We start from the raw sequence: 15,276 nt of genomic DNA, 5'->3' as shown, positions 1-15,276 counted from the left end.
TTTCCAAAAGTATGTGGACACCTGTATTGATAGATGCCCCACTCTAAAATCCTGGGCATTAAAAAGTCTCCTGCACCACCACTTTTCTAGAGAGGCTTTTCCCAAAATTTTGAAAAGAATCAAGAAGTTCCTAGTTCCCAGTTCCTTCACACCAAACTGGTCAAACCGTGTCTTTATGGACCTTGTTTTGCACAGTGGCCACGTTGGAACAGGGAATTCTCCAGAATACTTGGATAGGGTGTCCACATACTTTCGACTACTGACTGGTAATGAAACCACAGTGAAGAAGCTCTCTCACCTTGTTGCAGGATTTTGCCGAAGTATTTGTTATGGCTGGTACAGTTCCAGCGTCGAAAGCGAAATTGGTACTGGCATTCACGCACCCCCAGCCTGGCACCTTTAGCTACCTCATGGACAATTTCTGGCTGGTTCTGGCACAGCTCGGCTTGTTTGGATCCCAGACGCTTGGTCTTCCTGCAGATGCTGTTGGGATCCATGACCAGCGGACTCCCCACCGCCCTGTAGCAGAGACAGTTAGACTTAGTCAGATCCAGCTGTTTACGTAACAATAACAGCTGTTTACATGCTGTTGTTTATCTGTAATACACAAGTGCTTCCAATAAATAAGTTCAGGAGTGTGAAAAAGTATTTGCACCCTTTCTGATCACCTCTGTTACTATATATTATTAAACCAAACATACAATTAGACCAAGTAAACCTAGATAATGAAAACATCAGTGTATTTAACTATGGAACCAAGTTATCCAACACCTTCATCACCCCTTGTTAAAAATATACCCCCCCCCCCCACACACACAGTAATTCTATCAGTCAGTTCAGTAAATCCAGCCTTGTAAAATATAAATCACGTTTAAAGTTACTAGTTTCTGCTTCATCTATTGCTAACATTAAAATCACCTCCCTGTTTCTACACTTACCATATAGAAGCACTTTGTAGTTCTACAATTACTGACTGTAGTCCACCTGTTTCTCTGCCAGGACCACCACAGAGCAGGTATTATTTAGGTGGTGGATCATTCTCAGCACTGCAGTGACACTGACACTGTGTGTTAGTGTGTGTTGTGCTGGTATGAGTGTATCAGACACAGCAGCGCTGCTGGAGTTTTTAAATACCGTGTCCACTCACTGTCCACTCTATTAGACACTCCTACCTAGTCGGTCCACCTTGTAGATGTAAAGTCAGAGACGATCGCTCATCTATTGCTGCTGTTTGAGTCGGTCATCTTCTAGACCTTCATCAGTGGTCAGAGGACGTTGCCCACGGGGCGCTGTTGGCTGGATATTTTTGGTTGGTGGACTATTCTCAGTCCAGCAGTGACAGTGGGGTGTTTAAAAACTCCAGCAGCACTGCTGTGTCTGATCCACTCATACCAGCACAACACACACTAACACACCACCACCATGTCAGTATCACTGCAGTGCTGAGAATCATCCACCTCCTAAATAATACCTGCTCTGTGGTGGTCCTGTGGGGGTCCTGACCACTGAAGAACAGGGTGAAAGCAGCTAACAAAGCATACAGAGAAACAGATGGACTACAGTCAGTAATTGTAGAACTACAAAGTGCTTCTATATGGTAAGTGGAGCTGATCAAATGGACAGTGTGTGTAGAAACATGGAGGTGGTTTTAATGTTATGGCTGATCGATGTATAAAGTCATGATTTAAATAGTTGTGTGCACAGAGCCCTGGTCTCAATGCCACTAAAGACTTTCGGGATGAATTAAACTTGGTTTGCAAGCCAGACCTTTTCCTCCAATATCAGTGCCTGACCTCACTGAATCTATGCACTGAAAATGCACAAATTCCCACAGACACACTCCAAAGTTGTGAAGAAAGGCTTCTTAGAAGAGTGGATGATATTAATAATATGAATGCGGATGGATTTGAAGGAGATGTCCAACAAGCTCATGGTCAGATGTCCCAATAGTTTTGTCCATATAGCGGGGTGGCTCGGTGGGTAGCACACAGCAGTATGAGTCCTGAGGACCTGGGTTTGATTCTTATTTCTGGACACTGTCTGTCTCAGTCACTGATTTCTGTATTTCCAGCCTCCAGTGACAGCAAAACCCTGACCAGGATGAAGCAGATGAAGGATGAAGTGATCTTCTACTTTTCACCTCTCCTCGTTCTCTAAGTAGATCCTGATGGGAGACGTGGAACCAGGAGGAATCGTGAAGATCTGCCACTTTCAGCTGGAAATCCTGGCAGTGTTTGCTTGTTGTAATGTATTTCCTTTATCATTAGGAGCTGTCGGTGGTGTGTAACGACACCTCGTGATTTTCTCTTCACTCCGTCAGGTTCAATCTCTCAGACTAATAACGTTTATCTGATGCTCTGAGTTTATTTAAAGAAGCAGAGCTGAACGTCAGACCCGGTGGTCTGAGTAAGACGTATGAGATTGGAGATAGCCGCTTCCCTGAGTCGTTCCTGATTGGACTAATGTTTCATCTGAAGCATAAGCACTTCATTCCTGGCGGTCTCACGACCCCGGACGTGTGTTATAAACGAGTGTTGGCATGGTTACAGACCGGCGCGTTATCTGATAAAAGCATCAGATAGTCCGGACTATGCGCTCATACAGAAATAAAACTCGTAATAAAGACTTTGCAGTGAGAGGGAATGGATATTGAAGCATTTTAGTTCTTCTTATTATTTAAAATGCACCATATGGTCAAAAGTATGTGGACACCTGAACAAAAGTTTGTTGTACAAAGCTATAAGCAATAATACAGAGCTGACATCCCATTTGTCTTTCCACAAGATTTTCTGAGGGAATTTGTAAACACAGGCACTGATGTTAGATGAGAAGGCCTGGCTCATAATTGACCTTCCAATTCATCCCAAAGATGTTCAGTAGGGCTCTTTGCAGACCACTGGGGTTCCTGTATGCCAGACTCATCAAACCATTCAATGTGCACATGGAGACACTTTGTCTTTGTCGCTTTGTCCATAGCGACTTACATTATATTGTCTAAGCAATTGAGGTCCAACAGTGGCGACCTGGCAGTGATGTGGCTTGAACCACGACCTTTTGGTCCAGTACCTTGTCCGCTAGGCTACAACTGTTCTGTCCTGGCCATAGTTTATTGGCTGGTTTTGGAAAATAAAAAAACGTGATGGAATTTGTAATGTGATGAACTAATGGGAACCTGGTGATTAAACTTGGTATTGTTTCATGTTTAGTGGTCAGTGGAAGCCTAGTGGGTAGAGCTTTGGACTATCAATTGGAAGACTGTCGGTTCAAATCCAGGCTCTGCAATGCAGCCACTGTTGGGTCCTTGAGCAAGGCCCTTAACCCTGTCTGCTCCATGGGCACCGTACGATGGCTGACCCTGCGCTCTGACCCCAGCTGGTATATGTACTGTATATTTATATATGACAAGGCATAAAGGCGTTCTATTATTCTATTCATGTATAGATTCACCCAGCTGAATGAGGGTGCACTTTGATGCAGTTTCTATGGCGATGGGCAGAGCGGGACGACGCCATCGGTGCATATTTCACGGGCTGACCCGGTCCACGCCCAGTACAGGATCCAGTCCTGACTCAAAACCGGGGCACGACTCGTAAAACAAAACTAGACTCTCCCTCTGAGGGGCGCGGCACAACTTCAAACAGTGCTACAAAAATCTAACGTACAGTCAGATGCAAAATTAATGGCACCCCTGCTGAAGATGGGGGATCGTCCTCAAAAATGTACCAAAAATCTCATCTATAAGGACATTACAGTCATTAGAGGACAGATGTAGCCTAGCAGGTAAGGTACGGGACTAGTAATTGAAAGGTTGCCACTGCTGGGCCCTTAAACAAGGCCCTTAACACTCAATTGCTTAGACAATATACTGTCACGGTACTGTAAGTTGCTTTGGATAAAAGCATCAGCTAAATGCTGAAAATGTAAAATATGCTTGTTTCATTTTCATTAACCACTGTAGCCTGGTCAGGGTTTTGGCTGATCCAGTTCCACAGGGAAACAGCCACCCCATTTGCCCCGTAGTCCTAGCCATTTTTGGCATCTGTGTAGACCCCTGGCCAGCTCATAGCACCGCTAAGATCTGGGTTGAAATCTAGAGCACTGTGCCAACCAAGTTTAAAGAAAAATCCTCATTATTGGCACATCTATAAATCCCTTAAATAGCCTAATGCAAGCAGGGTCTTTGAGTGTTTATGGCCTCTTAAGTTCGACATCTTGGACATTTTGTCTAACTGACTGCTGGTATAATCGAGCATCTTTAGAGTTTGCTGAGTTTATAAAGAAAGAAGTAAACTGTACAAAGACAAACTATCGGGACCAAAATACTTTACTGGCTTGTTCTTTTGAGCACAGACTACAGAGAGACGATCACGTGTGTAGAGAAGCAATACTTTTCCATTATGGAATCCTCAAAGGGACAAAATTACATTTTGAATTTGAAGGTTCGCGGTATTGCAGCTTCTCGTGTGAATGCGCCCTAATTCAGAACATCCTGCCATCCTGTTATTTCTAATGTTTTACTTTGGTGTCTCAATTTAGGAGCAACTCACCATGTCAAACCCGAGTAGAAACTTTGGGATGAGTAGATGAGGGTGATCTCACCAAACGGTGTGTGGTCATCATCTCCATACAGCTTTACACTATCACTGGTCATCAGTCTGATTAATCTACATTTTGGTCACGTGACACGTCCAGCCGGTTAAAGTTGGGAGCAGAATCGTGGATGAGAAGGTTCTCACCGTGCTCTCGGAGAGCATGACTTCATTTATTGCAGTATTAATAGCCCGACGGCGTATCCCACCCCTCCACACACGCACATTTCTCAGACAGCATCTATCTGGCAGCTCGGAGAGATCGGGTTTCATTATGGATGACGAGCTTCAGAGATAAAAGTCCTGCTCTTCTCTGGCTGAGGGACTGAAACTCATCCTCTTCTTAATCCTCAAACTATGCTGGATATGTAGCGAACACAACCGAGCCGCTGTGCGTGTGTCCCGAACCCCGCCAGCAAAGCGTGAGGGAAGGCCAAGCGCCTGTCAGCTCCACCTTATCTGATCTTATCTCGCACGGCCGCTTGATTGGAAACCTCGTCGTCGTCCAGATGAGAAAAGGAGCCGAACTGGTTTAGAGAATGGACCTCCATTAATCTGCACGGAACGAAATCCAGATCTGTCCGATCTGAAGAAAGTGTCATAAATAATGTGATGCAGGAATTAAATACAGTTTATTATGAGGATTTCTCACACTGATAAATATTGCATCTGTCTCATATACACAATGGATGGCCAAAAGTACATGGACACACATCTGTTTGTCTAAGCATTGCTTTCTGCTTTTGTAGTCAGACCTACTGATTGTGTTTAGGGAAGAACCACTATGGGGGCAGCACAGTGGCTCAGTGGGTAGCACTGTCGCCTCACAGCAAGAAGGTCCTGGGTGTCGATCCCCAGGCAGGGCAGTCCGGGTCCTTTCTGTGTGGAGTTTGCATGTTCTCCCTGTGTCTGCGTGGGTTTCAGTCAAGTTAATTGGAGACACTGAATTGCCCTATAGGTGAATGGGTGTGTGTGTGTGTCTGCCCTGCAATGGACTGGCACCCCGTCCAGGGTGTTACTGTGTGCCTTGCGCCCATTGAAAAGCTGGGATAGGCTCCAGCAACCCCCCACCCCCCCACGACCCTAATTGGATAAGCGGTTATGACAGTGAGTGAGTGAGTGAGTGAGTGTGCCACTATGGACAAACTGAGACCACACTGTGACATGGTTTGAGAAATCTGGTATAAATGAACTCCAGAGCCCCAACCAAGACCCTATTAAACACCTTTGGGATGAATTGGAATGCTGATTGCTAGACCTCCTTTTTCCTGAGCACTACAGTGACACTGACATGGTGGTGGTGTGTTAGTGTGTGTTGTGCTGGTATGAGTGGATCAGACACAGCAGCGCTGCTGGAGTTTTTAAACACCTCACTGTCCCTGCTGGACTGAAAATAGTCCACCAACCCCAAAAAAAACCAGCCAACAGCGCCCGTGGGCAGCATCCTGTGACCACTGATGAAGGTCTAGAAGATGCAGCAATAGATGAGCGATCGTCTCTGACTTTACATCTACAAGGTGGACCAACTAGGTAGGAGTGTCTAATAGAGTGGACAGTGAGTGGACACGGTATTTAAAAACTCCAGCAGCGCTGCTGTGTCTGATCCACTCATACCAGCACAACACACATTGGGTGTGTTCGAAAACCTAGGGAGCTGCCTTGATGTCTTACTGTCTACATAGGCAGCTGACTTAGTAGAGAGGATTCTAATAAGTCAGTGACTTATAAGTCAGGTTATTCGAACGCACTACTTTCCATCCAGACAGCGATTCCATCGGGTTTAGCATTTCGCGTTTAGCATTTAGCATCTCGCCATTAAAACCAATAAACTGAGGTAGCACAGCACGCTAACGTCAATATAGCATCTCCCTTCATGTACCGATAACGGTTAAATTTCCTAAAAAGCCCGAACTTGCAAATAAAAACACTCGGTAAAAGTTTATACAAGTAAAAAATCATTAATATTTTATTTACGTTTGAAAATAACTCCATTCGTTTCTCCGCCCCGTCAGCCATGAATGCTGGGATTGTCTTGATCACTAAGGCAGCGTTCGATGCTCACTCGTTCTTGAGCTAAAATAACATTGAAATAATAAGATGCCTCAGAAGTGTGGATTTTAAGGCATCTAGGATTTCGAACAGCCTCCTTCTTGGGAGCGCGCACAGGATGACGTAAAATGCTGCCTATGTAGACAGCACACTAGCTTTTCGAACACACCCACTAACACACCACCACCAAGTCAGTGTCACTGCAGTGCTGAGAATGATCCACCACCTAAATAATACCTGCTCTGTGGTGGTCCTGTGGAGGTCCTGACCATTGAAGAACAGGGTGAAAGGGGGCTAAAAAAGTATGTAGAGACAGATGGACTACAGTCAGTAATTGTAGAACTACAAAGTGCTTCAATATGGTAAGTGGAGCTGATAAAATGGACAGTGTGTGTAGAAACAAGGAGGTGGTTTTAATGTTATGGCTGATTGGTGTATATAGACATGTCTCCTGATTATTGGGCTCAGGTGTTTAGGCCAGACCCATAGCTAAAAGGTTTATAAAATCATTGATATCAAATCACCCTAATGCATCTAGCTTTGTGGCAACAGTTTGGGGAAGACCTCTTCCTGCCAAAGCGCAAAAGCAGTTTTGTTGCTTCTCATGTGAATGTGCCCTAGGAGGGGGCATGAAGCCTCTGGTGGGTCCTAGTGCTCTTCCTGGCCACACACCCATGTAAATTGGTACACACACTCAGCAAGCACTATTTTAGGTACACTATCAATTATAAAAATAAACTTTGTGGGTATACAATTACTGATATAGACCATCTTTTGCTCTGTACATTTGTCACCCCCTGTACCTCATGCCCTGTTAGTGCTGGTTGTAGGTGGACAGTCACAGACACAATGTGGTCATCTTCCTCTAGCCTTTCATCAGTGGGCAATTTCCGATCAAAGGACGCTGGGGGCTGGTGGCACCAATGTTTCAGTCTTATTTACATGGGCACAGAGAAGTCACCGGCTTTAGCCAATCATAATCAGGAGACCATTACTCAAAGTTAAACCTACATAAACCACCAAATGAATCATCTGACTTGATCTAAGCATGTTTTTGAGCCAGAAACTCTTGGTAAACTGATGAAAGAACTCAAATTAATAAAAATATTCAGTCAATCAGTCATAGAAAAGTACAGTTGCAGAAATCAGTAAACCATAGAGTCTGCTGTGGTATGCACGTGTGGTCTGACTGGTACATTTACATTTTTGGCATTTTGCAGATGCTCTTATCCAAAGTGACTTACAGTACTGTGACAGTATACATTATCTAAGCAATTAAGGGTTAAGGTCCTTGCTCAAGGGCCCAACAGTGGCAACCTGGCAGTGGTGGGGATTGAACCAGCAACCTTTCTATTACTGGTCCAGTACCTTACCTGCTAGGCTACAGCTGCCCAGTACGGTTGGCTCTGAGTGGAACCAGCAGCACATGAGCCTGAGAGACTCGTCCCTCACACACACTCATCTCACAGCCTTTCATCTGTCCGACTGTCCAGCTGTCCATCACACACACTCGTCACACACACACACACACACACACACAGATAACACACACCACTCACTACACCACACAGACCTGCATTGTACTCCCAATCTGCACTGCACCCCCAGGTGTGTGGGGGAGTACACATACTTCAACACACCCACACACACACACACGATGAATTCATAAGTATTTACACCCCGTGACTTTCAGCACACGTTATTGTGTCTGTGCTCAGGTGCATCCTGTTTGCTTTATTGGTCCTTGAGATGTGACTAGAACTGAACTGAATCCACCTGCTGCAATCTGAATTGTTTAGACATAGTTTGGAAGGGCACCCAGTATTTTTAGGGTGGTGGGAGCATCATGCCACATGAGTTCCTCTCAGCAGTAGGGACAGGGCGACTGGTTAGAATTGCTCGATGAATAAATGCACATGCAAACTCAGACTGGGCTGACATTTCACCTTTTACCACAACAATGACATAGACAGGGATAGAAATCACTATCTAAAGCTTTAAGTGGTTCAGAACCACAGTAGCATCAATAGTTTTTAAATAAAATATGAACCTCTCTAGAGTTGGTAGTCCAGCCAGACTGGGCATCTGGGCAGAAAGGACTTCAACCAGGTAGGTAAGAAAGAAACCAGTCGTCACTATAAAATCCTGTCCTGAGAAGTAAGGACCTACTGGATGGTCAGTCATCTCTGCATTGAGTCATAAATCAGGTCCTTATGGCAGAGTGGATTTCAGAAGTGACTGTTGAGTAAAAGACAGACGACGGCCCACTTGGACTCCGGCAACATGAAGAAAATGATTCTCTGGTCTGATGAGATGAAAAATTAGCAAGCCCAGCACATCACCTGGCGAATATCATCCTTACTGTGAAACATGGTGGTGGGAGCATCATGCCATATGAGTTCTTCTTACCAGCAGGGAAAGGGAACTGGTAAGAACTGATGGACAAATCGATGCAGCAAACTCCGACTAGGGTGACAGTCCACCTTTTAACACAACAATGACCCGGAGCATTTTTAGGACAAAAACCAAAACACGAGGTCCAAGGAACTGCCTGTGGATCCCCAACATCACACTGTACTGAGGTATAAATCAGGGCAGGGATAGAAATCAATGTCTTTAGGCTTTAAGTGATTCAGGACCACAGGGGCATCAATAGTTTTTTAAATAAAATATGAAGACTCTGATAGACTCTAGAGTTGGTTATCCAGAAAAACTAGACATCTGGACTTTAAGGGGGTAGGTAAGAAAGAACCCAGTGGTCACTATAAAAGAGCTCCAAATCCTGTCCTGAGATGTGAGAACCACAAATCACGTGGTCAGGTCTTAATGGCAGATTGGAAGTCAGATGCCACTGTTAAGTAAAGGACAGACTTAACTTGGACTCCGGCAACATGAAGAAAAAGATTCTCTGGTCCGATGAGATGAGGAACAGCAAGCACCCCGTCTGGTAAAAAACAGGTCCAGCATGTCACCTGGCGTCTACCATCCCTACTGTGAAACATGGTGGTGGGAGCATCATGCCATACGAGTTCTTTTTAGCAGCAGGGAAAGGGAACTGGTAAGAACTGATGGACGAATCAATGCACACAAAAACCAAACTATGAGGTCCATGGAACTGCCTGTGGAACCCCAACATCACACTGTAGTGAGGTAAACATTAGGGAAAGAACCCAGTGGTCACTATAAATAAGCTCCAAATCCTGTCCTGAGATGTGAGAACCACAAATCATGTGGTCAGGTCTTAATGGCAGAGTGGAAGTCAGAAGTGACTGTTGAGTAAAAGACAGATGACAGCCCACTTGGTCTCCGGCAACATGAAGAAAAAGATTCTCTGGTCTGATGAGATGAGGAACAGCAAGCAACACGTCTGGTAAAAAACAGGCCCAGCACGTCACCTGGCGTCTACCATCCCTACTGTAAAGCATGTTGGTGGGAGCATCATGCCATTTACGTTCCTCTCAGCAGCAGAGACAAGGAGCCTGGTAAGAATTGATGGATGCAGCCAACTCAGACTGGGGTGACAGTTCACCTTTTACTACGTCAATGACCCACCGGTTAAGTCTCTGAATATCCCAGAGTGAGCCAGCCTAAGCAAAGACTTAAACCCTATCAAACATCTGTGGAGAGACCTGAAGATCAAGGATTACAGGTGCTTGTCGTCTAATCTGACAAAGCTGGAGAGGAAGAACGGGATAAAGTGCCCAAATCCAGATGTGTAAAGCTTGTAGGGACATATCCAAAGAGGCTCCTAGAAAATATTATTAATCAGTTTTTAATGTTGTTGCTTCTTCATTCTGGGTATTTAAGTGTAAATTGATGGTAAAAAGATCCGCTCAACATCAAATCCACAACACAATAACGTGCAGAAAGTCACAGGGTGTGAATACTTTCTAAATTCAGTGTAAATCCTAATATACATCCCCACATCAGTGGTACCTTCACACTGATGCATCCACATACCATCACAGATCTGACCATCTGAACATGGCGCATGTGTCTACAGTCTGTTGGTCCATCTGAGATGAGCTCAGGCCCAGAGAACTCGAAATCGCTTCTGCATAAATGATGATAAATGATAATGAAACAGGAAAGGGCCTTCCCAAAACTGTTGCTACATGTTAGTAAGCACATTTATTGTCTACAATAGATTTGATACACCTGTATACACAATTGGGTGCCTAAAACACCTAAAGTCAATAATCTGAGGGGTGAGCAGATACTTTTGACCATATAATCCAGCAGAACCGCTATTAACGAAAATGGCTGTGAATACTTCACACACACACACACACACACACACACACACACACACACACACACACACACACACACCCACACACACACACACACACACACCCACACACACAAACTGGTATGAGCAGCTGGTCTGGACCTGCATTAGCAATGAATGAGGTGCGAATGTGAAATGTGCAGAAGTTTCGTTTAAATACGAACGTGTTGCTTCAGCCGATCTGACTGTGTTTCATAAACACAATTCTCTCTCTCTCTCTCTCTCTCTCTCTCTCTGTGTGTGTGTGTGTGTGTGTGTCTGTGTGTGTGTGTGTCTGTGTGTGTGTGTTTTGGACTGATTGAAGGAGTGTGCGACGACGCCCACCGCCTGCAGCATTACCCCAAATTCCAACCGTGACCCCTTTAATGTCTCGACCTGACAATTAAGTCTCAGACCTGCAACTAGACCCCCCAATACACACACACACACACACACACACACACACACACACACATTCACGTTTTAAAGAGAATCTTTACAGGTTCATCTGGTGAGGCATGTTGTGTGGGTGCTGCACATATCCAGGGTTCTTGGGATCTGGGTTCAAACCTCTACTTCTATCATTATCTGTCAGGAGTTTGGTATGTTCTCTCTCTTACCCCTCACAAACATGTAGAAGGAGAATTAGCTGCTATACGCTGTCCCTAAATATGAGTGTGTGTAAGGATGGATAGGTTCTCCAGAGTATTATTGCCTCGCACCTAGCAGTCACTATATACACCGATCAGCCATAACATTAAAACCAACTCCTGGTTTCTACACTCACTGTCTATTTTATCAGCTCCACTTACCATATAGAAGCACTTTGTAGTTCTACAATTACTGACTGTGGTCCATCTGTTCCTCTACATACTTTTTAGCCTGCTTTCACCCTGTTCTTCAATGGTCAGGACCCCCACAGGACCACCACAGAGTCAGCACTGCAGTGACACTGACATGGTGGTGGTGTGTTAGTGTGTGTTGTGCTGGTATGAGTGGATCAGACACAGCAACGCTGCTGGAATTTTTAAATACCGTGTCCACTCACTGTCCACTCTATTAGACACTCCTACCTAGATGGTTCACCTTGTAGATGTAAAGTCAGAGACGATCGCTCATCTATTGCTGCTGTTTGAGTTGGTCGCCTTCTAGACCTTCATCAGTGGTCACAGGACGCTGCCCACAGGGCGCTGTTGGCTAGACATTTTTGATTGGTGGACTATTCTCAGTCCAGCAGTGACAGTAAGGTATTTAAAAACTCCATCAGCGCTGCTGTGTCTGATCCACTCATACCAGCACAACACACACTAACACACCACCACCATGTCAGTGTCACTGCAGTGCTGAGAATAATCCACCACCTAAATAAAACCTGCTCTGTAGTGGTCATGTGGGGGTCCTGACCATTGAAGTCTGGTTTTAATGTTATGGTTGATCGGTGTATAAATGTGTGATGGGGCTTGAACCAGCAACCTTCCAATAACTAGTCAACTACTACAGAGAAAGTGGATAGAACAGGGACAGAGCTGAGAACTGGATGTCACAAAATGACAGGCTGTTACAAGGGGATGTCACACTGCCTCTGGGGCAATCTGTTCTCCCAAGGTGGTTCCACAGCAGCAACACCAAGGTACCCAGACGACTGTAGAAAGATGGAATCACATGCCAGTGGAAGACTGGACAAGACCGAGTGGTGCAGCATCACAGCATCAGAAAAAAGCAAGTGTGCAAACAAAAGTGCTGGCAAGTGTAAAAGGGAGAAACTGTGATATGTAGAAGAATGTCCACCTGGAGCAAATTAATGCTTATGAGGCAACAAAAAATTAAGAGAGACTGAAACATCAGTCATCTGTACCTATCAGTCTTAATGAAGGAGGTGTACCCTGTGTACCAGTCAGTCTTAATAATGGAGGTGTGTCCTGTGTACCAGTCAGTCTTAATGAAGTAGTGCCCAATTCTGTCAGGTCGCTGTGTGTGTGTGTGTGTGTGTGTGTGTGTGTGTGTGTGTATACTAAGCAGATATAAAGGTATTTCTCATATTTTCCACATCGTTCATGTTGATACTAGCAGCGCTATTAAGGCTTCAGCCACACACACACACACACACACACACACACACCTCTCCAACAGCCACCCTATTAAGCTAATTAAACAGACATGCTTTCCCAAACACAAATACAGCCGAGTGTGTGGCTATAAAAATAGAAATAATAATAAAAACGTGTATTTATTTTTGCAACGGCTATATAGAGTATATATACAGAAATCTACCATCTAGGAAATCTTCCAAAAAGCAAAAAAATTCACTGTAGGACTCTATTGAACCACAGTGAAAGCCAGTATTTTAAAATACAGAAAACTTGGAGGAATTTACCCTGAAGTGGCCATCCTGCTAAAATTCTTTAGTTTTTAACTCGTAATTAGCTTTCAGCTGAGTTCAATCAAGAATGGATGAAAATCTTTGGACTGATTGACGTAGAAAATATTTGGACAACATGAGTCTGATTCTATCTGTTAATCCAGCAATTCATAGCAAGAACATCACAGCAGCAGTCAGAAGAAGAAGACATACGAAGAAGATATACTTTATTTGTCATATATACATATACAGTTGTGCAGTACAATAAAATTCTTCCTTTGCATATCCCAGCTTGTTTGGAAGCTGGGGTCAGAGCGCAGGGTCAGTCATTGTACGGCACCCCTGGAGCAGACTGGATTAAGGGCCTTGCTCAAGGACCCAACAGTGGCTGCATAGCAGAGCTTGGATTTTAACCACCAATCTTCTGGTTGATAGCCCAAAGCTCTACCCACTAGACTACCACTGTCCCTACTGACCCACACATGGAGGTGGTGGTGTGATGGTGGTGTGATGGTGTTGGATTGTTCTGTGCTTCAAGACCTGAAAGACTTTTGCTGTTCCTGAGTAAACAATGTTCTACTGTCTATCAGAAAATTCTCAAGGAGAACATAAGATCATCTGTCCATGAGCTGATGCTGAGATGAAGTTCAGAATCTGGGCGGCTGAAAAGATACAGAATGGATCTTTCGGAGTGGCTCAGTTAAAGTCCTGACCTGAACCCAGCGGTGATGTTGTGACCTGCTGAGAGCAGCGGAGTGTCTGATCTAAAACAGGTCTGATAAAGACGAGTGAAGCTCAAATTCCTTCAGTGATGTGAAAGATTCAGATCAGATTACAGAAAGTGTTTATTGCAGTCAGAGTGGGACTCACAAATCAACAAGATGATTAACTAGAGATGATATGAGGAAGGAGCCCCAAACTAGAAAGTGAAAATAGAATTCTGGTAGAAGTTTGACTATTTATTTATTTATCTATTTATTTTGCATCTATCTATCTTTTTCATATTGTTTTAATTATTTATTTTTGAACTGTTTTATTTATGTATTTATTTGATATAGTTTGTATTTATTTATTTTTCATATTGTTTTATTTTATTTATTTGTCTGTGATAATTTTTTGTTTAATTAATTATTAATATAATTATTTATTTTATTATTTATTCACTTATTTTTATTATATATAAAAATATTATTTATTTTCCTTTTTTATTTTATTTATTCATCTATTTGTTTATTTTTTGTTCAATTAAATATTAAATTTGTTTATTTTGTTATTATTTATTCACTTATTTTTATTATTTATAAAAACATTATTTATTTTCCTTTTTTATTTTATTTATTCATTTATTTGTTTATTTTTTGTTTAATTAATTATTTAATTTATTTATTTTGTTATTATTTATTTACTTATTTTTATTTTATTTATTTACTTTCATGTTTTATTTTATTTATTCATGTTTATATTTTGTTCATTGTATTTATTTATTTTAATGGTTTATTGATTTACTTATTGCGTTATTATTTTTATTTATTAATTTTGTTATAAAGCTCGTTAAGAGGTAAAGTTGAAGGACTTGTGATTCATTTGGACAGAAGGTGATTGGACAGACGATATATTTTGGGAGCTGGTACTCACCACCACAGTCCGATGATGTTGACCGGGCACAGCAGGATGAAGAAAAGTGCCAGCTGGTACTGAGAGCGCATGGCAGGATGGATGGATGAAGAGGTGAATGGATGAAATGATGAAGTGATGATGAATCTCCTGTTTCCTCTCCTGTGTTTTGGGGTGCACCCTGGTTCACTGCAGTGCGCACTCCCTAATCTGATCTTCTGTTCCTTTTACTCTCACTCATTCACCAAACTCACCCATTCATCAGAGCCAGGCAGTAAAGTCCTTCACTGAGAGAAACCACCGGGCTTCTTTAGTTCCAAACTTTCTGGAGATGATGAAGAGAGAAGAAACAGACGGTGCGTCTTCACCAAAACTCCAACATAAATAAGCATCAT

At 43.2% G+C, this 15,276-nt stretch overlaps 1 protein-coding gene and 1 long non-coding RNA gene across 2 annotated transcripts in view; one reads left to right on the top strand and one right to left on the bottom strand.

Moving 5' to 3' along the window:
* wnt6b (wingless-type MMTV integration site family, member 6b) overlaps positions 1-15,059 on the bottom strand; it is a 27,862-nt gene extending 12,803 nt beyond the window's left edge. Inside the window, exons 1-2 of the mRNA XM_063005773.1 lie at positions 14,903-15,059; positions 299-519 (exon numbers count right to left, since the gene is read on the bottom strand). Coding sequence (XP_062861843.1) covers positions 299-519; positions 14,903-14,973 — 292 coding nt within the window. The 5' untranslated portion in view covers positions 14,974-15,059. The remainder of the gene's footprint in view (positions 1-298; positions 520-14,902) is intronic.
* LOC134324113 (uncharacterized) lies at positions 6,928-15,276 on the top strand. Its single transcript, XR_010014145.1, has 3 exons — positions 6,928-7,000; positions 14,860-14,995; positions 15,147-15,276. It is a non-coding gene; the product is annotated as an uncharacterized LOC134324113 (long non-coding RNA).

The sequence above is a fragment of the Trichomycterus rosablanca genome, chromosome 12, assembly GCF_030014385.1.
Source record: "Trichomycterus rosablanca isolate fTriRos1 chromosome 12, fTriRos1.hap1, whole genome shotgun sequence".
NCBI lineage: Eukaryota > Metazoa > Chordata > Actinopteri > Siluriformes > Trichomycteridae > Trichomycterus > Trichomycterus rosablanca.
This window is presented reverse-complemented; position numbering and strand designations above follow the sequence as displayed.